General features: G+C 47.7%; 1 protein-coding gene across 2 annotated transcripts in view; it reads left to right on the top strand.

The window, feature by feature from the left end:
• LOC144492405 (uncharacterized) overlaps window positions 1-24,086 on the top strand; it is a 202,283-nt gene that overhangs the window by 21,025 nt on the left and 157,172 nt on the right. For both annotated transcript variants that reach the window (XM_078210412.1, XM_078210414.1), the window contains exon 2: window positions 16,710-16,832. In XM_078210412.1, the coding sequence (XP_078066538.1) occupies window positions 16,710-16,832 (123 nt within the window). The remainder of the gene's footprint in view (window positions 1-16,709; window positions 16,833-24,086) is intronic.

Genomic DNA, 24,086 nt, shown 5'->3' with positions numbered 1-24,086 from the left:
CCATCGGTACCCTCATAATATTTTGCCCTATGTGTATAAAAAAGATAAAGGCTACCCACAAATTGCAACAACATTTCATCCCTTCCAAATAAGCACTCACTGCTATTTATAGTTAAATGTTTCCCTGACTATTTCTGATTTGCATCCTCAGTAATTCTGTATTCTCATGTATCGAGGTTGCAATATAGAATCGCCGCTTCCTGAAACAGGTAATTATCAATGCAGTATCATGTCTGGAATCTTTGCTTGTCACTGTTTGGGTGTTTGATATTCCGAATGCATAATCTTCAGAATTTTCATTTGCTGATGGTCCTGAACTTGAGTGAACGGAATGTTGCTTTTTTTAGTGTAATATCTAAATTCAGTGCTCATAAAATATGCTACTGCTAAAGAATGCATTTAGTATTCCATGCCTGGAGAATCCAGCTTCCACATCATTTGCCATTAATCACTACTGGTATCAGTTCATTTATTTATTTATTAGTGCCACAAGTAGGCTTACATTAACACTGCAATGAAGTTACTGTGAAAATCCCCTAGTCGCCACACTCCGGCGCCTGTTCAGGTACACTGAGGGAGAATTTAGCATGGCCAATGCATCTAACCCAGCACGCCTTTCAGACTGTGCTTTCAGACCCACGCAGACACGGGGAGAACGTGCAAGCTCCACACAGGCAGTGACCCGAGCCTATGATGCTGTGAGACACCAGTGCTAATCACTGTGCCCCCGTATCACAACAGCACTTTTATCCCATCCAGATCAGATATTTCCCCCAGAAAGCAACTCAGTTCTTAAAAGAAATGTTTGCATTCGTGCCTGGATATTGCCCAATCTGACATTACCTTGAGTCTTTAATTTGAGTAGCTTTTTTTAAATTTTAACTAGATCCAATTTCTCACAAGTATTCAGACCTGAATCTGCTGGCATGGCTGCCAGTTGCATTTCGTACTTGATGTCCTTATATATGATGCTGGCAAGACAACGGACTGTCTGGTCTAAGGATCACGTCACCTCTATCTTAGTCTCCGACTAATTAAGTCCATTTTGCATTCATTTGTAATCTCACTTTTACTCCTACTATCCACATGATATGACATGAGTGTCTCATTTACTACGAATGGTTGAAATTAATCCATTTCATTTCATTGACTCGCAATGATTGCTTACCAAGAGTGTTTTTGCCTATTCTGGGGTTACTTTGTAGCCATTGCAACTTTTTATGAATAAAAAGATATATTTTTTTATTTGATCTGATTTGATTTATTATTGTCACATGTATTGGGATACAGTGAAAAGTATTGACAAAGCATATCATACAGAAGGAAAGGAGAGGGTGAAGAATGTAGTGCTACAGTCATAGCTAGGGTTTATAGTTGAAAGTTTATTTACTAATGTCACAAGTTTAGGTTTAAATTAACACCGCAATGAAAATCCCCGAATCACCACACTCCGGCGCCTGTTCGGGTACACTGAGGGAGAAGTTGGCATGGCCAATGCAGCTAACCAGCACGTCTTTTGGACTGCGGGAGGAAACTGGAGCACCCGGAGGAAACCCATGCAGACATGGGGAGAACGTGCAGTCTCCACCCAGATAGTGACCCAAGCCGGGAATCGAACCCAGGTCCCTGGCGCTGTGAGGCAACTTAGTGCCACCATGCGAAAGTTCAGCTTAATATAAGATAGATCCATTCAAACGTCTGATGGCAGCAGGGAAGAAGGTCTTTGTAGGTCCAAGTACAAGTTACACGACTGAAGCATTGATCACAGGCTGATATCCACGGGGAATATCAGGGCTGACTTCTACCCGCTGATATATAGATCAATGTAAGTATTCTTTGAACAGGAATGAGAGAATCTTTCAAGGATATGCAGCTGAATTGGCCGCATCAATGCACTGCCAAGTATGAAATATGTTGTTAAACAAGCTGTGAACCAACTGAAGTAGGATCAGTAAGATCAGTCATGATTTTATTGAATGGTGGAGCAGGCCCGAGGGGCCAGATGGCCTACTCCTGCTCCTAGTTCTTATGTTTTTATGTTAAGATTTACCAGGATGTTGCCTCGTATGGAGGGCATTAGCTATAAGGAGATGTTGGAGAAACTTGAGCGACGTAGGTTGAGGGGTGACCTGATAGAAGTCTACAAGATTATGAGAGGCATGGACAGGGTGGATAGTCAGAAATTTTTTCCCAGGGTGGAAGAGTCAATTACTAGGGGGCACAGGTTAAATGTGCGAGGGGCAAGGTTTAAAGGAGATTTATGAGGCAGATTTTTTACACAGAGGGTGGAACTCGCTGTCGGGGGAGGTAGTGGAAGCGGATACGGTAGTGGTTTTTAAGGGGCATCTTGACAAATGCATGAATAGGATGGGAATAGAGGGATATGATCTCCGGAAGGGTAGAAGGTTTTCGTTCAGACGGGCAGCATGGTTGGTGAAGGCTTGGAGAGCCGAAGGGCCTGTTCCTGTGCTGTAATCTTCTTTGTTCTTTGTTCTTTTGTGCGTTACAGCCATTTTAAATCACCATCTTATGTAACACTCACAGAAGTGGTGTCTTCATCCCTTACTGGGGAGAGCTCAGCAGACCAAACAAGCATGCACGCTTCTGAACTGCTTTCTGGTTCACAGTACCCCCACAGTTTACTATCTTGTTTTATGCCGGACAAGATCTCACATAACGAAAGAAAAAGAGCCATGAGCAGCGGGAGAATCGCAGAGATGCGGACCCTCTCAAGGTTCGAAGAGCAAGATATTGAGAAGATCACTTAACTGCTCCTCCTTGCCGTCCCCCTCCCTGCTCTCCTGCCTCCATCTCATCCTTCCCTCTCACCCTCTCTGACCCGCCCTTCCTCTGTGTCACCCTTCCCTCATTGTCATGCCTCCCGTTCCCAGCCTTGGCACAGCTTGTGCTGCGGGGCATCCAATGTGTAGCAGTGACTGTATCAAAGGAAGGCAAAAGCAGCACCCACTGACCTTCAAGTTACACATGATGTGAAGCTTGCCAGGTGCACATTACTTATACGTGCTTGTACATTGCATGTGGGGTGTGGGGGGGGGGGGCGGGGGGCAGGTGGGGGGTGGGAGGGGGTGGTGCAGGGGGGCGGTGCAGGGGGGTGGGGGTGGGGGGTGGGGTGGGGTGCCGGGGGGGGGAGGATGTGATTCCAACAAGCCAGCTTTTTCATGACAATTCATGAGATGGACATTTCTCAGTGGGAAACTCGACTTGCCTTTTACCCACCTTGAAAGTTGGGAAAGCAAAATTCCAAACTATGTTCCCGACAGCAGGAAACTGATGTTTTATTTGGTTCACGCCAGAATTAGTGCCCACACCCCAGCGCCCAATCCTGCCCTCGGTTTCACATACACGGCTCAGATCCTGTGTGTGATTTAACAGATAGCACAGAGGCAGGATGTAGACACGGGGCTCAATTTTACCATCGCGTTGCGCCTGTTTTCGGGCGCAAAAACTTGGTAAAGTCGGGCTTGAGGCGAGTAGCGCGATCCGTGCCCGCCTCTGCACTGGTTCCCTCTTTACCAAGGCCCGAAAATGGATGCGATCTGGACCGAGCGCGAAACTGGCACGACGGCCATTTAAATGTATTTGCATGCATTTAAATTGACTTAATGGGCTGCACACCCAACATTACCAGCGCATTACCCTGCACTCCCAACATTACCCATTACCCTTTACCACCACTTTTGCCAGTCCGGAATCGGCACGAAACAGACATGCTCCATATAAGTCCGGTTCAGGCACTCAGTGAGGGTTACTGAGGAGGTAAGTGTACACCATCTGACGGCTCTCTGCTGCTCACTGGTGTCCTTCCATTGCAGCCATTTTCTTTCTCGGGTCAGTGGCGGCCCTGCGAGTGTGTGGGGGGGGGCTGGGGGCTGTTGCTCAGCAGGGTCTCCGATGTCCGACTTGCAGTACAAGCCCAAGTCTCAGCACTGACCTCGGGTCTTGCGATGCTGCTGGGTTCTAGTGCACTCAGCACACTTCCAGCTGAAGGATGTGCACAAAGCCCTTGCAAATTGCACTGCTGCAGCCTCTCAACTTTTCAAGGAGCAGTGATTGTGGGGAGCATGTGGCTGGGGGAATTGGGGGGGCTGTGATTGTGGGGAGCATGTGGCTGGGGGAATTGGGGGAGCTGTGATTGTGGGAAGCATGTGGCTGGGGGAATGGGGGGGCTGTGATTGTGGGAAGCATGTGGCTGGGGGAATGGGGGGGCTGTGATTGTGGGGAGCATGTGGCTGGGGGAATGGGGGGGCTGTGATTGTGGGGAGCATGTGGCTGGGGGAATGGGGGGGCTGTGATTGTGGGGAGCATGTGGCTGGGGGAATGGGGGGGGCTGTGATTTTGGGAAGCATGTGGCTGGGGGAATTGAGGGGCTGTGATTTTGGGGAGCATGTGGCTGGGGGAATTGGGGGGTATGGACAGTGACTGTTGGTGGGCTAGAGGCAAGCAGCATTCCTTCACCTCTACATGTGTTCCTCTCCATCTCCAACCCGTCCCTCCCTCCTTGAGAGTGACGAGATGGCTTTTGCAATGCAATCGATTGATCTTGCTGTTCTTTTGATTGCTGCTGGAGCTTGGGAAGAGGAGCTGGAGGAAGAATTGTGGGCACAGGAGGCCCGGGCCTTACCACTTGCAGGAGTAGAGGGAGATGACCATCAGAGGCAGGAGGTGGCCGCCATTCACCCAGAGTGGGAGAAGGAGGGAGCAGAGACCCCGACAGTTCCGTGCACGAGTGTGATTTGAACAGATGTCGGACACTGTGTGCCGCCTATGTCTCCGCCTCCAAAGAGAGACAGTGCATCAGCTGTGCAACATGTTGCAGGACCTGGCACCTCGGGGCGACATGTCAGTATCTGGGATGGTGAGTTATGAGATGGAAACTGATGCCAAAATGGTGCCACCCTCGGAGGTCCCTTCAGCCATATCCTCTGAGGACTCGTCCGAGCTGTCCTGAACAGGATGGCGGGAGCTGCAGTGGGGGCCTGGAGTCCAGAAGGCCCCGGGGTGTCTGGTTCTGTCCCTACAACACAGGACACAAGGTTAAGTGGAAGGGAGGGAGAGGAATCCGGGATGCAAAACACATGATTCGCATTTCTGCATTGAACATAGAACAAAGCACCAAGAAAATTACATCACAGGAACAGGTCCTTTGGCCCTCCAAGCCTGTAGTGACCAGGCTGCCCTTCTGATTTGTTACTCCCTACCCTTCCAGGGACCATCTGCCTCTATTCCCATCCCATTCACGTAGCTGTAAAGACGCCCCTTAAAGGTCACTATCATATCTGCCTCCGCGACCTACCCCGGCAGCGAATTCCAGGCACCCACTACCCTCTCTGTGCAAATGAACATGCCTCGTACATCTCCTTTACACCTTGCCCCAGCACCCGAAACTCGTGTCCCTGAGAAGTTGCTTCTAAGTGAGTGGAGGAATGACAGGTGCTCACGTTTTGACGGCAGCCCAGCAATGCTGTCACTGACAGCCCGCATCTCCCCTTCCCATGATAGCTCTAGTGTCCACTCCTCAAAGGGGGTGAGGACCCAGAGGTCTAGCTCACCAACCCTTGTCTTCGCCCTCTCACAGATGTTATGGTCTGTGGAGACAGAAAGAGCCATGAAAGAAATGGTGGCGTGACTCCTGCAGAGTATCAGGTGGTGGCCCTTCGAGGGCAAGCGCATGGGGGCTCTTGGGGGGGGGATAGGAAGGAGGTGGTTGGGGGACAGGAGCTGGAAGCATTCAGGGTGCCGGGGATGGGAGGATCTGGGGGAGATTTGGGAAAAGATGCAAGGTGGGGTTCAGCACTCACCCTTGCTGCCTGAATGAGGTCATTGACCTCTTTACGGCACTGCTTCCTGGTTCAGGGGGGCAGTGCCCTGGCACTGGCCAAGGTGGCGACTGCCTCCCAGGCTGCATTGCCATCAGAACCCCTGGATCTGTGTCCTCCTGGGTGGAAGAGAGTGTACCGCCTCACCTCTGCTGCATCCAGCAGCCTGCCCAGGTCACCCTCAGAGAACCGGGGGGGGCTGGTCATGCGCACATTGTCCTGCACTGCCTGCCTGTCCATTCTTGAGTTATTAATGGAGCTCCCCCTCGTTAGGGCAGATCAGCTGCAGGCAGTTTGACAGAGCATTCCAGCAAGTTCCATGCAGTTTGCTTGTTAGCATTGAGGGGAAGGCAAGTGAGTACTTGCAGGTGTGCTGAACGGTCGGGGTGGGGGGGGGGGGGGGTGGAGAGGGGGGGGAGCTGTGGAAGGGAATCCCGCTGCCACTCTGTGTGTGATTGGTGGGGGGGAAGGGGGGCCCACGATCGGTCTGGGTGGTGGGGGGGGTGGGGTGATAAGGCAGTCAGTAATGTTGTGGTGGGTGGGGCAATGTCTGTGGGGCCCAGGGGGAGGCATTATCAGGCCCGGGAGGGATGTGGCAGGGGAGCAGCATTCTACCTTTTTTTTCTGCGCATGCGCAGTTGGAGGCGCCGATCGGAGCTGCAGGGTTTCGGGCGCGTTAAGCCCCGCCCACAGGCTTGTGCAGCGCGATTCGGAATCGCTGATATTTTTTCAGGCAGAGTGCGTCTGGGGGCGCCCAAGAACAGATCTAAAAGTCGGATCTGAAACACTCCCAGTTTCAATTCCGCCCAGCACTTAGAATCAAAATGGTGAAATGGGGCCGATGGTGAGGGATTTAGTGCAAGTGGCCGGCAGCCAAATGAAGCAGGGAGCAAGGCTGATGCTGGTGCCACCCCTCTGGAGAATGAGGTCACGCAAGAGCTCTACTCAGGGGACTCAAAGGAGAAGTTCAGTGGGGTGGCCTACAGAACAAGGCTGACTGTGGAATCATTCAGTGGTTACACCATTGATCCGCCATGTTTGTGCCAGCTCTCGGCGTGTGAGCTATTCAGCGACTCTCCCACCTTTCCCCCGTGCATCTGAAGGTGTTTTCTTTTCCGTTCAACTTGGAAACCACAGATGAATCTACTTCCACCAAGCCCGCAGGCATTCCCTTCACATCCTAACCAAGCCCGAAGTGAAAAAGATTTTTCTTGTTTCACCTTTGGTTCTTTGGATATTCACCTTAAATCCGTGTCCTTGGATTCTTGACCTTTCCACCAACGGGATCAGGTTTTCCTTATTTGTTCTGTCCAAACTCTCTTGATTTTGAACAGACCTATCAACCTTTCCTCTCAATCTTCTCTTCTTTGAGGACAACATTCCCAGCTTCTCCAGCTGATTCCCATAACTGGAGTACCATTCTTGGAGTCATCCTCGTAAACCTTTTCTGCACCCTCTCGACTGCCTTCACATTTTTCTGAAAGTGCGGTGCCCATGTTGGACACAATACTCCAGTTGAAGCTAAGCCAGTGTTTTATATGAAGGTTCACCGTAATTTCTTTGCACTCACAGTGGATATTTATCGATCCCTTTATTGCCTCTGGACATGCTGATCCCAAAGCACTCTAGGCTGGTCTCCCAATCTCTGCAAACCTGAGAGAGGTCAACAAAACCTCGGCTGCCGACATCTTTCCTCACACCAAGGGCGGGATTTTCCGTCCGCACTCACCCCCAAAACTGGAAAATCCTACCCAAGGTCAACAGACTTTGCATGGTCCGTATCCTACACTCTACCATTCCCGTGGCAGGCGGGATGGGAAAATTCCACCCCAAGTCTCTTTCAGTTCTCACTCATGAGAGACTTACATTGGCTCCCGATCAAACGAAGCCTTGAGTTTAAAATTCTCATAGTTGTTTTCAAAACCCTTCACTACCTCAATGTTCCCTATCCCTGTAATCTCCTCCAGACTCGCAATCTTCCAAGATATCTGTCATCATCTCACTCTAGTCTCCTCAGCATTCCTGATTTTATTTGTTCCACTGGTAACAATACCTTCTGCTGCCTGGACCCGAAGCTCCATATCCTCCCGATATTTCCCTGATTCCCGATCTCTCTTTCCTTCTCTCACACAACCCGTTAAACCAAAGACAAAGGCAAAATACTGGAATCTGAAGCAAAAACACGGTGGCACAGTGGTCAGCACTGCTGCCTCACAGCGCCAGGGATCTGAGTTTGATTCCTGGCTTGGGTCACTGGCTGTGTAGAGTCTACACATTCTCCCCGTGTCTTTCTAGATTTCCTCCGGTTGCTCTGATTTCCTCCTACAGTCTGAAAGAAGTGCGGGTTTGGTGAATTTGCCATGCCAAATTCTCCCTCAGTGTACCCGAACAGGTGCCAGAGTGTGGCGACGAGGGGATTTTCACAGTAACTTCATTGTGGCATTAATGGAAGACTACTTGTGATACCAATAAATAAACTTTAATTGAAAAGAAAATGCTGGAAAAACGCAGTAGGTTTTACAGCATCTGTGGAAATCTTTAAATCTACCTGTTTTAAATTTTGGGCGGCACGGTGGCACAGTGGTTAGCACTGCTACCTCACAGCTCCAGGGACCTGGGTTCAATTCCAGCCTCAGGTCACTGTCTATGTGGAGTTAGCACATTCTCCCCATGTCGGTGTGGGTTTCCTCCGGGTGCTCCAGTTTCCTCCCACAGTCCAAAGATGTGCAGGTTAGGTGCATTGGCCATGCTAAATTGACCTTTAGTGTCCCGGGATGTGTAGGTTAGAGGGATTATCAGGGTAAATATGTGGGATTACAGGGATAGGCCTGGGTGGGATTGTTGTTGGTGAAGATGCAATGGACCAAATGGCCTCACTATGCACTGTAGGGTTTCTATGATTATCCAGTTTTTGGCCGTGCCCTAACATCTCCTTGTGTGGTTCAGTGTCTGGTTTGTCCGCAGTAAGCTCCGGTGAAGTAACTGGGAATGTTATGTTAAGGTGCTATATAAACACAAGTTGTTGTTAATACTTGCACAAGTATGTGGGTGGCACGGTAGCATAGTGGTTAGCACTGCTGCTTCACAGCTCCAGGGACCTGGGTTCGATTCCCGGCTTGGGTCACTGTGTGGAGTTTGCACATTCTCCTCGTGTCTGCATGGGTTTCCTCCAGGTGCTCCGGTTTCCTCCCACAGACCAAAGATGTGCGGGTTAGGTTGATTGGCCATGCTAAAAATTGCCCCTTAGAGTCTTGAGATGCGTAAATTAGAGGGATTAGTGGGTAAATATGTCGGGATATGGGGGTAGGGCCTGGGTGGGATTGTGGTCGGTGCAGACTCGATGGGCCAAAATGGCCTCTTTCTGAACTGTAGGGATTCTATGAAGTGTCCATTTTTGACAGCTGGAATGCATTGATCTTGTGTTTTGTAAATCTTAAAATGAGAGATGGTGTTCTGTTGTGTTTTGTGTTCCATTATTGAAGTGGGATACTCGCTGGACATGTTTTATTGGAACGATCCCAGAAAAGCAGATTATTGTATTATCCTGTAGACAAACAAGACTAATCTCAAAGCAAATTGCCGCTCATTTCCCCAGAGTGTCTTTTAAACTTAATAGTGCATGTCGGATTGTTGTATTCGAATTGTATCAAGCAGTGGATTAGAGGGAGGCTGAACTGTTTAACGTAATTGTTTGATTTATTATTATCACATGTATTGGGATACAGTGAAAAGTATTGTTTCTTGCTTGCTATACAGGCAAAACATACCATAGAGACTGAAAGAAGAGGGTGAAGAATGTAGTGTTACAGTCATAGCTAAGGTTTACAGTTTGAAGTTTATTTATTAGTGTCACAAGTAGGCTTACATTAACACTGCAATGAAGTTACTATGAAAATTCCCTGGTTGCCACACTCCGCATCTGTTTGGGGACACTGAGGGAGAATTTAGCATGGTCAATGCACCTAACCAGCACGTCTTTCAGAGTGTGGGAGGAAACCGGAGCACCTGGAGAAAACCCATGCAGACATGGTGAGAATGTGCAGACTCCACACAAACAGTGACCCAAACCAGGGATCGAACTCAGGTCCCTCGCACTGTAGTTTTACAGTCATAGCTGGGGTGTAGAGAAAGATCAACTTAATACGAGGTAGGTCCTTTCAAAAGTCTGACAGCAACAGGGAAGAAACTGTTCTTGAGTCGGTCTCCAAGGAAAATACCCTCACTGTAAAAGGCTTTTGGGCTTAAAGTTTACAGGCTGGGACAGGAAAGTAATTGGAATAAATCCTCTGGAACTGAATCAGTTGGTACATGACATCAGACTTTTGTATCTTTATCCTGACAGAAGAAGGTGGAAGAGAGAATGTCTGGGGTGTGTGGGGTCCTTAATTATGCTGGCTGCTTTTCCAAGGCAGCGGGAAGTGTAGACAGAGTCAATGGATGGGAGGCTGGTTTGTGTGATGGACTGTGTTTCGTTCACGACCCTTTGTAGTTTCTTGTGGTCTTGGACAGAGCAGGTGCCATACCTACTGTGATACAACCAGAAAGAATACTTTCCATGGTGAATCTGTTAAAGTTGATGAGAGTCGTAGCGGACATACCAAATTTCCTTAGTCTTCTGAGAAAGTAGAGGCATGGGTGGGCTTTCTTAACTATCGGCATGGGGGGACCAGGACAGGTTGTTGGTGATCTGGACACCTAAAAACCTGAAGCTCAATGAGACCATTTGACCAAGTGTTTGTTAAGACTCTCAAGCCTGATATCTCCCTTGCTCCTTCCATTCTTGCTTTCACCCATCCTTTCACTTTATGTCCCTCCCCTCCCTTTCCCCACCATTCAAATCACTTTCACTTTCATTCACCGCTTCAGCTTGTGGACTCAGGCCTCCCTTCGAGAGTTGATCACAGAAACCAAAGCTAAAACTCCAGTGTAATACCGAGGGACGGCCGCACTGTCATTCAGATGATTCATTAAAACACGGCCCTTTGTCTACTCCCTTGGGTCTGCATGGAAAGATGCCATCGCTCTCTTTCGAAGAAGAGCAGGTAAGCTGCCTCCTGTACTCTAACCAATATTTATCCCTCAACATCACAAAAACAGATTGGGCGGAATTTTACCGGTTTGACCCGTCCATCGGCGGGCAGAGCGAGATGGTAAAATCGCGCGAGAGCCGAAAAATCAGGACCTCGCCCGATTTCTCGCTCTTGCGATCTCACGGGTGCCGGATTTGCAGCATGGTCAGCCTCTCATCCATTTCTGGCAAGAGGCTGAATAAAGTATTCAAATCTATTGTGGCATGAGCGAACCTGGCGCTCAACTGTCCGGGCTCACTTGCCTTTATGGCCTCGCTGGGAGACGTTCTGTCCCATGAACGGGGAACAGTCGTGTTGGCCTCACTGGTGGAACCAGAGGCCAATGTGGCCCCCCAGGGAGGCCAAGGGCAAGGGGGGGAATTGCCTCCTGGGCAGTGCCAGCCTGGCACCTTGGCGTGGGCGGGGTTCATAGGGGCGGGGCCCAAAGGCGGCAGAGCCTAGAGGGGCAGGGCCAGAAGGGGCAGCCCGATCAGGGAGGGAGAGGACGGCGCTGCACCCTCTGCCTGCGATTGGTATGGGGTGGGGGGGGGGGGGAGGGGTGGCCGCTGCCACTCTGCATCAGATCAGTGGGGGAGTTGGGTGCAATTGGTCTGGGCGGCTGGAGCGATGTCGGGGGCTACATTTCCTGGCCTCAGACCTCATGATTGCGGGGGAGGCTATGTTTCAGGCTGGGTGCAGCAGCAGGGGTCTGACAGTTCTCTCTCCCTCTCAGGCCACCACTGCTGCTATGTGCAGCATCAAAGGTCTGCACATGCACAATAGCTCCCTCTGCTGCTGCTGGCAAATTAAGCCCCGCCCACTGCCTGTAGTGGCTGGAAACCATCTCGTCCATTTTTCCATGCACTTGGTGCAGAAGATTGGGCGTAAAAACTCGCTGAAAAAACGGATCTGCAACTCTCTCATCTTCATGCTAACTAGACATTCGTTCCATTATCTCCTCATCATCACATTGCTCCCTGTGGGTGTTTGCTATGTGCAAATAACTGCCATGTTTTCTACACTACAGCGGAGACTCTAAGAGACTACACCTACACAGGATTGGCCATGGTAAATTGCCCCTTAGGGCAGAATTTTCCCATCCTGCCTGCCACGGGAATCATATCGGGTGGGGGTGGCCCATGCAAAGGTCTGTTGACCTCGGGCGGGATTTTCCGGTCTTGGGGCGAGCGTGGCCAGAAAATCCGGCCCATAGTATCCGAAGATGTGTCGGATAGGGGATTAGACATGCCAAGTGTGTGGGTTATGGGGACAGAGTGGGGGAAACGGCCTCTCTTACAGAGAGAGTTGATGCAGACTCAATGGGCTGAATAGCCTCCTTCTGCGTTCTATGACTTCAAGAACATAGAAAGGTAAACATAGAAACTAGAAGGAGGAGTAGGCCATTCAGCCCTTTGAGCCTGCTCCACATTCATTTTGATCATGGCTAATCATCGAATTCAATATCCTGACCCCACCCCCCCTTTCCTCCCATATCCCATGATCCCTTTAGCCCCAAGAGCGATATCTAATTTCTTCCTGAAATCAGACAAAATGTTGGCCTCAACTACCTTCTGTGGGAGTGAATCTCACACATTCACCACCCTCTGGGTGAAGAAATTTCTCCTCACCTCAGTCCTAAAAGGTTTACCCCTTATTCTCAAACTATGACACCTAGTTCTGGACTCCCCCACCATTGGGAACATTCTTTCTGAATCTACTCTTTCTAACCCTGTTAGAATTTTATAAGCTTCTATGAGATTCCCCTCTCACTCTTCTAAACTCCAGTGAATATAATCCTAACCAATTTAGTCTCTCCTCATATGACAGACCTGCCATCCCAGAAACCAGCCTGAGGTACTTGAGTGGTTGTAAAATGCTGAGAGACAACCAGTGGTTGAAAAAGGCGCTATATGATTGCAAGCCTTTCATATTTTTTCATTCTTTTACCTTTACCTTAGCTTCTTTCTTTATTGCGTCCAGGGAGGTAAATAAGTAAGCCAGGTAACGCCTTGGGTAACGGAACTGGGAATCATTTGCTAGGTGGGGGCCGGATAAGTAAGTAAAGTCCTAAAGGCAGCCTGGCGAGCATGAGGGTTGCAATTTACTCTCAGCACTGCCATTAAGAGCTCTTCTATAAGAGACCTTACCCTAGCTAATCCCCCAGACACTAACGGTAATTTAGCATGGCCAATGCACCTAACCCGCACATATTTGGACTGTGGGAGGAAACCGGAGCGCCCGGAGGAAACTCACGCAGACTGTGGTAAACCACTGTTAGCTTATTACCTGTATATGTGACATGCCTGGACTCATCCCTGCCGGCCCTACCCGAGACTCCTCCCCCCCTGCTCCAGGTATAAAGGCGACTGCTCCCCACCCCCCTGCCTCAGTCTGGACCAGTTCATCGACATGGGTGTGCTCCAAGTCTTTTGCTAATAAGAGCCTATTTGTTCTTGCATACAAACTAGTCTTTGCTCGATTGATGGTGCATCACAGACACAGGGAGAAAGTGCAAACTCCACACAGAGACTGACCCAAGCCAGGAATCGAAACCAGGTCCCTGGCGCTCTGAGGCAGCAGTGGTAGCCACTGTGCCACCCGAGATTGAGGAAATTTTCCCATCCTGCCCACCTGGGGGGTGGGGGGGGGGGGGGGGGGTGGGAGGGGGGGGGGGGTGGCTGGGGTGTAGGGGGGGGTGGACCATGCAAAGGTCATTTGATCTCTGCGGGGTTTTCTGGTTTTGGGACTCGCGTGGCGGGAAAGTCCCGTCCATTGCCATTTCAGGCTCGGGCCACAGAAAACAGCATGGGTGTTGGGTCAGTGCCACCAAAAGAAAATCTTTCCAAATTAAAATTTGCAGCACTCTACGGGCAGTGAGCCAGAATATACATCTTTGCCTGAACTGTTTAATTATTTCAATAGGTATTCACTTCCACAGTTACATTTTCAGCAGTTGAATATATGTTAATCTACATTGACTCTGCTGCAATTCCCATGAAAGCAGACAACTGGCCTGCTTCCAGGTATCACTCAAACAACTTTGTTTAGAGATACATGACTGCAAGTCATGGAAGTGGCAATGTATCAGGAAACTGTCGCACCTACCATACATTGTATTTAATCCATTCACTGTTACTTCTTAGCATTGAGTTTTTAATCATTATTTCAGAGTCAAAAGTCAAGGAGTACAATTGTGTTTCAAATCATCTATAGAATTTTCTTTGCCTCTCCTAACCTGTCCTCGTTAGAGTGGACAATGGGACGTTGCTTGGTAACTCTGTGCACAGGGCAGACTGATCAGGAGTTTGTAATCTAATATTGTTCTGAAGCCTCAGCCATCCCGTACTGCAGCACAGTGTTTGCAATCAGGATATTAAAATACTTTTTTTTGAATATCCTGTATTTTTCCAAAACATTTATCTCATTACAGTTTTTTTTTAAAGGATGGCATACATTTAAGTTAAATTTAAAATTAGCAAATTATTAACCCATGAGGTCTTGTGACACAGTGGGTGGTATCCCTGCCTCTGAGTCGGAAGCTCTGGGTTCCAGTCCCACCCCAGGACTTGATGGCCAAGAAAGGTGCACTCATAACGCGGCTAAACAAGTTGAATATGTCAAGCTAAAAATCCTTCCAAATACGCCAATGGCTGGCGGTAAGAGACTCCTGGTTAGCCACGTGGATGTGGAGTGGTGCCTCTCAAGCTATAAGCCCCTGGCGACAGGGTAGTGACCTGTTCCAGGAATTACTAGCTGTGGGAATGGGTGAAAGTCTGCTTTAGTGCACCACTAGGCGCAGGAAGAGAATTGGAAATTAGTTAACTTAGGCCACTTTATTTAACTACACTTTGAACTCAATTTGACACCCAAGTCTGTCACATATGCCAGAGTAAGAAGTCTCACAACACCAGAGTTGGACTTTAACCTGGTGTTGTGAGACTTCTTACTGTGCCCACCTTAGTCCAACGCCGGCATCTCCACATCACATATGTAAGAAAGAATTGGCATTTATATACAGTGCCTGATCACCTGCAAAGGATGGTTCAAATTGCTTCACATTCAATTCATCATTTGTGAAAAGCCATATTATTATTCCGGCAAATGCAGCGGCCAATTTGAACACAGAAATTTTCTTCAGTCATTGATGGAACTGTCTTTGGTTAGGTCCAGTAAGAAGTTTAACAACACCAGGTTAAAGTCCAACAGGTTTATTTGGTAGCAAAAGCCACACAAGCTTTCGGAGCTCCAAGCCCCTTCTTCAGGTGAGTGGGAATTCTGTTCACAAACAGGGCATATAAAGACACAGACTCAATTTACATGAATAATGGTTGGAATGCGAATACTTCCAGCTAATCAAGTCTTTAAGATATAAACAACGTGAGTGGAGAGAGCATCAAGACAGGCTAAAAAGATGTGTATTGTCTCCAGACAAGACAGCCAGTGAAACTCTGCAGGTCCAGGCAAGCTGTGGGGGTTACAAATAGTGTGACATGAACCCAATATCCCGGTTGAGGCCGTCCTCGTGTGTGCAGAACTTGGCTATCAGTTTCTGCTCAGAGACTCTGCGCCGTCGTGTGTCGTGAAGGCCGCCTTGGAGAACGCTTACCCGAATATCAGAGGCCAAATGCCCATGACCGCTGAAGTGCTCCCCAACAGGAAGAGAACAGTCTTGCCTGGCGATTGTCGAGCGTTGTTCATTCATCCGTTGTCGCAACGTCTGCATAGTTTCCATTTTGGTTAGGTCAGCATTTATTGCCCATCTCTCATTGCCCTTGAGAATGGGTGGTGCTGAACTTCTTGAACCGCTGCATTCTGTGTGCTATAGGTTGATCTGGTGTTGTTAAAACTCTTACTGCTGTAGGTTGATGCCAGTGGTCAACCCCATCTAACCCTTACTGACTTTTCTCTGGTGGTTTGATGCAACTGAGTGGCTCGCTCGGCTCTTCCACAGGACAGGTGAGAGTTAACCACATCACTGTGGCTGTGGAGTCACATGTAGGCCAGAGCAGGTACGGACAGAAAATTTCATCCCCTGAAGGATATTAGTGCAGCGATAGGTTTCCACAACAATTCATGGTCATCACTACGGGGCCTGGTTTTTTTTTTAGATTTATTAATAATTGCATTGAAGTTCCCACTAGCTGACATGGTGGCACAGTGGTTAGCACTGCTCCCTCACAGCACCGGGGACCCGGGTTCACTTCCGACCTTGGGTTGTCTCTCTGTGTGGTCATGATGTGGAGATGCCGGCGTTGGATTGAGGTAGGCACAGTAAGAAGTCTCACAACATCAGGTTAAAGTCCAACCTGATGAAGGAGCAGCGCTCCGAAAGCTCGTGATTCCAGATAAACCTGTTGGACTTTAACCTGGTGTTTTCTGTGTGGAGTTTGCACATTCTCCCCGTGTCTGTGTGGGTTTCCTCCAGGTGCTCCGGTTTCCTTCCACAGTCTAAAGATGTGCGGGTTAGGTGGATTGGCCATGCTAAATCACCCCTTAGTGTCAGGAGGAATAGCAAGGTAAATACCTGGGGTTGCAGGGATAGGGTCTGGGTGGGATTGTTGACGATGAAGGCTCGATGGGCCGTATGGTCGCCTTCTGAGCTATAGTGATTCTAATTGGTTCGAGCATCTGGATTACTAGCCCAGTAACATTACCACTATGCTACCATCCCTTAAAATGGGATAAGTGACCAGTTAAACTGGTTTCGGTGTTTTGCCTGAGGGAGGAATGCTGGCCAGGATACCAAGAGAACTCTTTGTTCTTTTTGATTAGTGCTTTTGATCTTTAATGTTCACCTACACAGGCAACCGGGACCTTGGTTTAAAAGACGAAGACCTCCAGCAATGCGGCACCACCTCGACATTGTAATGTTAACATCGATTAATATTCTCATCATGAAGTGGAGCCTAAAACATTTCACTCAGAGGTAAGACTTTTACCAGCTGAGTGAAGCTGGCATTCAGATATATGACCAGTCCCATTAACTTTAGTAGCTTAACAACAGTATGTACCTCTTGATTGATGTAAATTTCCCTGCAGAGCTCCACTGGAATCAGTGCCCACTCGTCACGTGTTCTCCAGACGCATTCTCAACCCAGTCTTAAAGCTGAACTGTTCTTTTCCTTGACTCTCTATTTTTTTTTAAGGAAAATGCTCCCAGGGGTCTCCCATGGGGTTATAATTAACATCCTGCTCAATCCACTAATGGTTGCCATATCTCAGCCTCAGTTCCGCTTGTTGTCAACTTTTACAATGTGGCAAGAAGCATTGTCTGCCAAAACCCTGCACCAAAATCAAGAGTGTAGCCAATACTCATTGAGAAATTTGCTAAGAAGAATCCTGCTTACATTAACATCCCACTGTCACTAACAAATCCCTACATTGAAAAACGATGATGAATTATTTCGAAGACCACACGGATTTTCAATGGAAAACCTAAAAATCACGATGTCAGGACTTCCTGAGCAGCTACAGGAAATAGTCATGGGCACAATAACAGTTTGAGACCACAGAATCATAGAATCCCTACAGTGCAGAAGGAGGCCATTCGGCCCATCGAGTCTGCACCAACCACAATCCCTCCAAGGCCCTTTTCACCGTAACCCCCACATATTTACACTGCTAATCCCCTAACACTAGGGTCAATTTAGCATGTCCAATCGACCTAACCCGCATAACTTTGGACTGTAGGAAGAAACCGGAGCACCCGGAGGAAACCCATGCAGACACAGGGAGAATGTGCAAACTCCACACAGACAGTGAACCGAGGCTGGAATTGAACCCGGGTCCCTGGTGCTGTGAGGCAGCAGTGCTAACCACTGTGCCACTGTGCCAGTGCAAACCACAATTTCAAATCTGCCTTAAGCTGCTTCCGACATAAATGATGTGGAGATACCGGCGTTGGACTGGGGTAAACACAGTAAGTAGTTTAACAACACCAGGTTAAAGTCCAACAGGTTTGGTAGTCATGATGTGGAGATGCTTGTGTGGCTTTTGCTACCAAATAAACCTGTTGGACTTTAACCTGGTGTTGTTAAACTTCTTACTCCGACATAAATGGCAGGATCATACAGTACTGAGAAATGATCTTGGTTTGAACAATCAAGATGTCACAAAGGTGCTGGTGAGGCCTCATGACAGCACTGATGACAGTTTTGGTCTCTTTACTTGAGAAAGGATATATTGGCACTGGAGGTGGTACAGAGGAGATTCACTAGGTTAATTCTGGAGTTGAGAGGGTTGGATTATGAGGAGAGACTAAGTAGACTGGGACTATACTCATTGGAATTTAGAAGAATGAGGAGAGATTTTATTGAAACATATAGGATTATGAAGGGAATAAATAAGATAGAAGCAGGGAAGTTGCTTCCACTGGCAGGTGAAACTAGAACTAGGGGGTATAGCCTCATAATAAGGGGGAACAGATATAGGACTGAGTTGAGGAGGAACTTCTTCAGCCAAAGGGTTGTGAATCTGCCCAGTGATGCAGTTGAGGCTACCTCACTGAATGTTTTTAAGGCAAGAATTGATAGATTTTTGAACATTAAAGGAATTAAGGGTTATGGTGAGCGGGCGGGTAAGTGGAGCTGAGTCCACGAGAAGATCAGCCATGATCTTATTGAATGGCGCAGCAGGCTCCAGGGGCCAGTTGGCCTACTCCTGCTCCTAGTTCGTAAGTTGTATCAATGCCTAGTGGTATTATCGCTAGACTATTAATCCAGAAACTCAACTAATATTCTAGGGACCCAGGTTCGAATCCCGCCACGGCAGATGGTGGAATTTGAATTCAATAAAAAAAATCTGGAATTAAGAATCTACTGATGACCATGAAACCGTTGTCAATTGTCGGAAAAACCCATCTGTTTCACTAATGCCCTTTAGGGAAGGAAAGCTGCCATCCTTACCTGGTCTGGCCTACATGTAGAACATAGAACATAGAACATTACAGCGCAGAACAGGCCCTTCGGCCCACGATGTTGCACCGACCAGTTAAAACAAAAAACTGTGACCCTCCAACCTAAACCAATTTCTTTTCGTCCATGAACCTATCTACGGATCTCTTAAACGCCCCCAAACTAGGCGCATTTACTACTGATGCTGGCAGGGCATTCCAATCCCTCACCACCCTCTGGGTAAAGAACCTACCCCTGACATCGGTTCTATAACTACCCCCCCTCAATTTAAAGCCATGCCCCCTCGTGCTGGATTTCTCCATCAGAGGAAAAAGGCTATCACTATCCACCCTATCTAAACCTCTAATCATCTTATATGTTTCAATAAGATCCCCTCTTAGCCGCCGCCTTTCCAGCGAAAACAATCCCAAATCCCTCAGCCTCTCCTCATAGGATCTCCCCTCCATACCAGGCAACATCCTGGTAAACCTCCTCTGCACCCTCTCCAAAGCCTCCACATCCTTCCTGTAATGTGGGGACCAGAACTGCACACAGTACTCCAAGTGCGGCCGCACCAGAGTTGTGTACAGTTGCAACATAACGCTACGACTCCTAAATTCAATCCCCCTACCAATAAACGCCAAGACACCATATGCCTTCTTAACAACCTTATCTACTTGATTCCCAACTTTCAGGGATCTATGCACACATACACCTAGATCCCTCTGCTCCTCCACACTATTCAAAGTCCTCCCGTTAGCCCTATACTCAACACATCTGTTATTCCTACCAAAGTGAATTACCTCACACTTCTCCGCATTAAACTCCATCCACCACCTCTCGGCCCAACTTTGCAACCTGTCTAAGTCTTCCTGCAAACTGCGACACCCTTCCTCACTGTCTACCACACCACCGACTTTGGTGTCATCAGCAAATTTGCTAATCCACCCAACTATACCCTCATCCAGATCATTAATAAATATTACAAACAGCAGTGGCCCCAAAACAGATCCCTGAGGTACACCACTTGTAACCGCACTCCATGATGAATATTTACTATCAACCACCACCCTCTGTTTCCTATCCGCTAGCCAATTCCTGATCCAATTTCCTAGATCACCCCCAATCCCATACATCTGCATTTTCTGCAGAAGCCTACCATGGTGAACCTTATCAAACGCCTTACTAAAATCCATATATACCACGTCCACTGCCTTGCCCCCATCCACCTCCTTGGTCACTTTCTCAAAAAACTCAATAAGGTTAGTAAGGCACGACCTACCTGCCACAAAACCATGCTGACTATCACCTATCAGTTCATTACTCTCCAAATAACTATAAATCCTATCCCTTATAATTTTTTCCAACATCTTGCCGACAACAGAAGTGAGACTCACCGGTCTATAATTCCCGGGGAAGTCTCTGTTCCCCTTCTTAAACAATGGGACAACATTCGCTAACTTCCAATCTTCTGGTACTATACCAGAGGCCAACGACGACCTGAAGATCAGAGCCAGAGGCTCTGCAATCACTTCTCTTGCCTCCCAGAGAATCCTTGGATAAATCCCATCCGGACCAGGGGATTTATCTATTTTCAGACCCTCCAGAATATCCTGCACATCCTCCTTATCAACTGTAATACTGTCTATTCTACTCCCTTGCAACCCAGTGTCCTCCTCAGCTATATTCATGTCCCCTTGCGTGAACACCGAGGAGAAATATTGGTTCAATGCTTCACCAATCTCCTCCGGTTCCACACATAACTTCCCTCTGCCATCTATAACTGGCCCTAAACTTGCCCTAACCAACCTTCTGTTCTTGACATACCTATAGAACGCCTTAGGATTCTCTTTAACCCTATCCGCCAAAGTCTTCTCATGTCCCCTTTTAGCCCTTCTAAGCTCGCTCTTCAACTCCCTCTTAGCCAATCTAAAGCTTTCTAGTGCACTACCCGAGTGCTCACGTCTCATCCGAACATAAGCCTCCTTTTTCTTTTTAACCAACAAAGAAACTTTTTTGGTGCACCACGGTTCCCTAGCCCTACCAATTCCTCCTTGCCTGACAGGGACATACCTATCACAGACTCGCAGTAGCTGCTCCTTGAAAAAACTCCACATGTCGGACGTTCCCAGTCCCTGTAATCTCCTAGTCCAACCTATGTTTCCTAATTCTCTCCTAATAGCCTCATAATTACCCTTCCCCCAGCTAAAACCACTGGCCCGAGGTTCATGCCTATCCCTTTCCATCACTAAGGTGAACGTAACCGAATTGTGGTCACTATCACCAAAATGCACACCAACTTCCAAGTCTAGCACCTGGTCTGGCTCATTTCCCAGCACCAGATCCAATATAGCCTCACCTCTAGTTGGCCTGTCTACATACTGAGTCAAAAAACCTTCCTGCACGCTTTGAACAAAAACTGACCCCTCTAACGAGCTAGAGCTATAACAATTCCAGTCAATATTAGTCAAGTTAAAATCCCCCATAACAATTGCCCTATTACTTTCACTCCTAAGCAGGATTGACTCCGCAATCCTTTCCTCAACCTCTCTAGAACTTTTAGGAGGTCTATAAAAGACTCCCAACAGGGTGACCTCTCCTCTCCTATTTCTAATCTCCGCCCATACTACCTCAACAGATAAGTCCTCATCAAACCTCCTCTCTGACACTGTGATACAATCTCTGACCAATAATGCTACTCCTCCCCCTCTTCTACCTCCTTCCCTACTTCGACTAAAACATTTGAACCCCGGGACCTGCAGCATCCATTCCTGCCCCTGCTCTATCCATGTCTCTGAAATAGCCACAACATCGAAGTCCCAGGTACTGATCCACGCTGCAAGTTCACCCACTTTATTGCGAATACTCCTGGCATTGAAGTATACACATTTCAAACCCTGCTCCACCCCACCTCTGCAATGCCGTGCATTGCAGTCCCCATCCATGCATCCCTCACTTTCAGCCCCACTACTCAGGATCCCTCCCCCCCCCCGAATCAGTTTAAACCTCCCTGCATGGCCTTAGCAAATTTACCCCCCAGGATATTGGTCCCCTTCTGATTAAGGTGTAGACCATCCTTCTCATAGAGGTCACACCTTCCCCAGTACGAGCCCCAATTGCTTAAGTACCTGAACCCCTCCCTCCTGCACCATCCCCTCAGCCATGAATTCAAACCTTCCCTCTCTCTATTCCTCTCTAAACTATCCCGTGGTACAGGCAAGAGTCCAGAGATAACCACTCTGTCAGTCTTGGCCTTTAGTTTCCACCCCAACTCCATAAATCCCTGCCTAATATCCCCTTCCCCTATCCTCCCTATGTCGTGTGTCCCCACATGTACAATAACTTGTGGTTTATCTCCCTCCCCCCTAAGAGTCCTGAATACCCTGTCAGACACATCCCGGACCCCAGCCCCTGGTAGGCAACACACCAACCCTGAGTCCCTACCTTTAGTTCCGACCCTCCTATCTGTCCCCTTAATTGTGGAGTCCCCAATCACAAGGCCCAGTCTTTTACAGCCCCTAACCACCTGAGCTTTCTCACTCGGCTCACCCCCAGAGATCTGCTCTCTATGCTCAGTTGATTCCTCCTCAACTGTAGCCTCCAGCACCGAAAACCTATTATGGAGGGGAACCGCCCCAGGGGATTGTCTTCCCGATTGCTTCTTACCCCTCCTCCTGGCATTGACCCAAGCCTCATTTCTAGGAGTTACTATTTCTCTATAACTCCTATCAACTTCCACCTCCGCCTCCCGAATTATGCGGAGTTCCTCTACCTCCCCCTCCAGCTCCTTTACACGCTCCTCCAGAAGCTGCAATCTAATGCACTTCTTACAACTAAAATCTCCTGAAACACTACTGGATTTCCTCACCACATACATCCCACAGGAGATGCAGCATACTGCCTGAACTGCCATCCCTGAAGCCATTACCAGCAAGAAAAAAAGAAAACAAAAAACTTCCCCACACTTATAATTAGGTTAGAGGAGGATGGAAGGGTGGGATCCTCTACCAGTGTAGAGGATCGGGTATCTCCTCTGCACCAATTTATAGGGCTAGGGGCCCGAGAGAAAAAAAAACTACTACTGAGGGGGAACCACCCAGGTAACTGACTTTTAAAGTTAAAATAAAAACCCTTCCCAGACTCCTTTGCTGCCCACTTCTAGTTTTCACTTTAAACTTGAAAAACTGCTGTTAAAGTAAAGGCCAAAAAAATACACACACTAGCTGACTAATTAAATAAATAAACAATTCAATTAATCCAATTAATCTCTTACCAGCACTGCTGCTTTTCAATCACCCCTCTCAGCTTGCTCCAGTGGATCAATGTGACTCCAGAACCACAGTATAAAGGTGATGAGGGATGGCCAATAAATACTGGCCTTACCAGTGACGCTAATGTCCCACAAATATTTTTTTTTAAATATGGAGAGATTAGAAATAGCAAGGGAAAAAGGTCAGTGCATGAAATAGTCTATAGGGTCCCTAAAAGTAGCTACAGAATATATTCTTTATAAAAAATGGGGCTTGTAAGAAAGATACTGTAATGATCATGGGAGACTGAACAAATGAGATTGGCAAACAGAGTCTTGAAGGTGAGTTCATAGAGCCTATTCAGGATAGTTTCTTAGGATTATATCTGGTGAAACAAACCAGGGAAAATGCTTTTTTTAGATATGGTAATGTATATTGAGAAAATATTAATTAATAATCTCATAATAAATGGGGAAGAGTGAGCATAACATGATGGAATTTCACATTCATTTTGAAGGTAAGAAAACTGTGTTTTAAACTTAAGTAAAGGCAATTACAAGGGTTTGAAGATAGAGTCAAAGTTAACTTGGAAATGAATTAATAGGCAAGGTAGTAGATATACAGTGGCAAACATTTTATGAGATATTTCATAATTCTCAACAAAGATATATTCTATAAGAACATAAGAAATAGGAGCAGGAGTAGGCCATCTGGCCCCTCAAGCCTGTTCCGCCATTCAATAAGATCATGGCTGATCTGATAATGGGTTCAGTTCCACTTACCCGCCCGTTCCCCATAACCCTTAATTGTTAAAAACCTATCTATCTGTGACTTAAACACATTTAACAAGGTGGCCTCTACTGCTTCATTGGGCAGAGAATTCCAAAGATTCACTACCCTCTGGGAGAAGAAGTTCCTCCTCAACTCTGTTCTAAATTGACTCCCCCGTATTTTGAGGCTATGTCCCCTAGTTCTTGTTTCCATTGTAAGTGAAATAACCTCGCTGCTTCTACCCTGTCTCGCCCCTTCATTATCTTA

Source organism: Mustelus asterias, chromosome 4 (assembly GCF_964213995.1).
Source record: "Mustelus asterias chromosome 4, sMusAst1.hap1.1, whole genome shotgun sequence".
Classification (NCBI taxonomy): Eukaryota; Metazoa; Chordata; class Chondrichthyes; order Carcharhiniformes; family Triakidae; genus Mustelus; species Mustelus asterias.
Note: the sequence above shows the minus strand (reverse complement) of the source record. Positions and strands in the feature narration are given on the sequence as shown.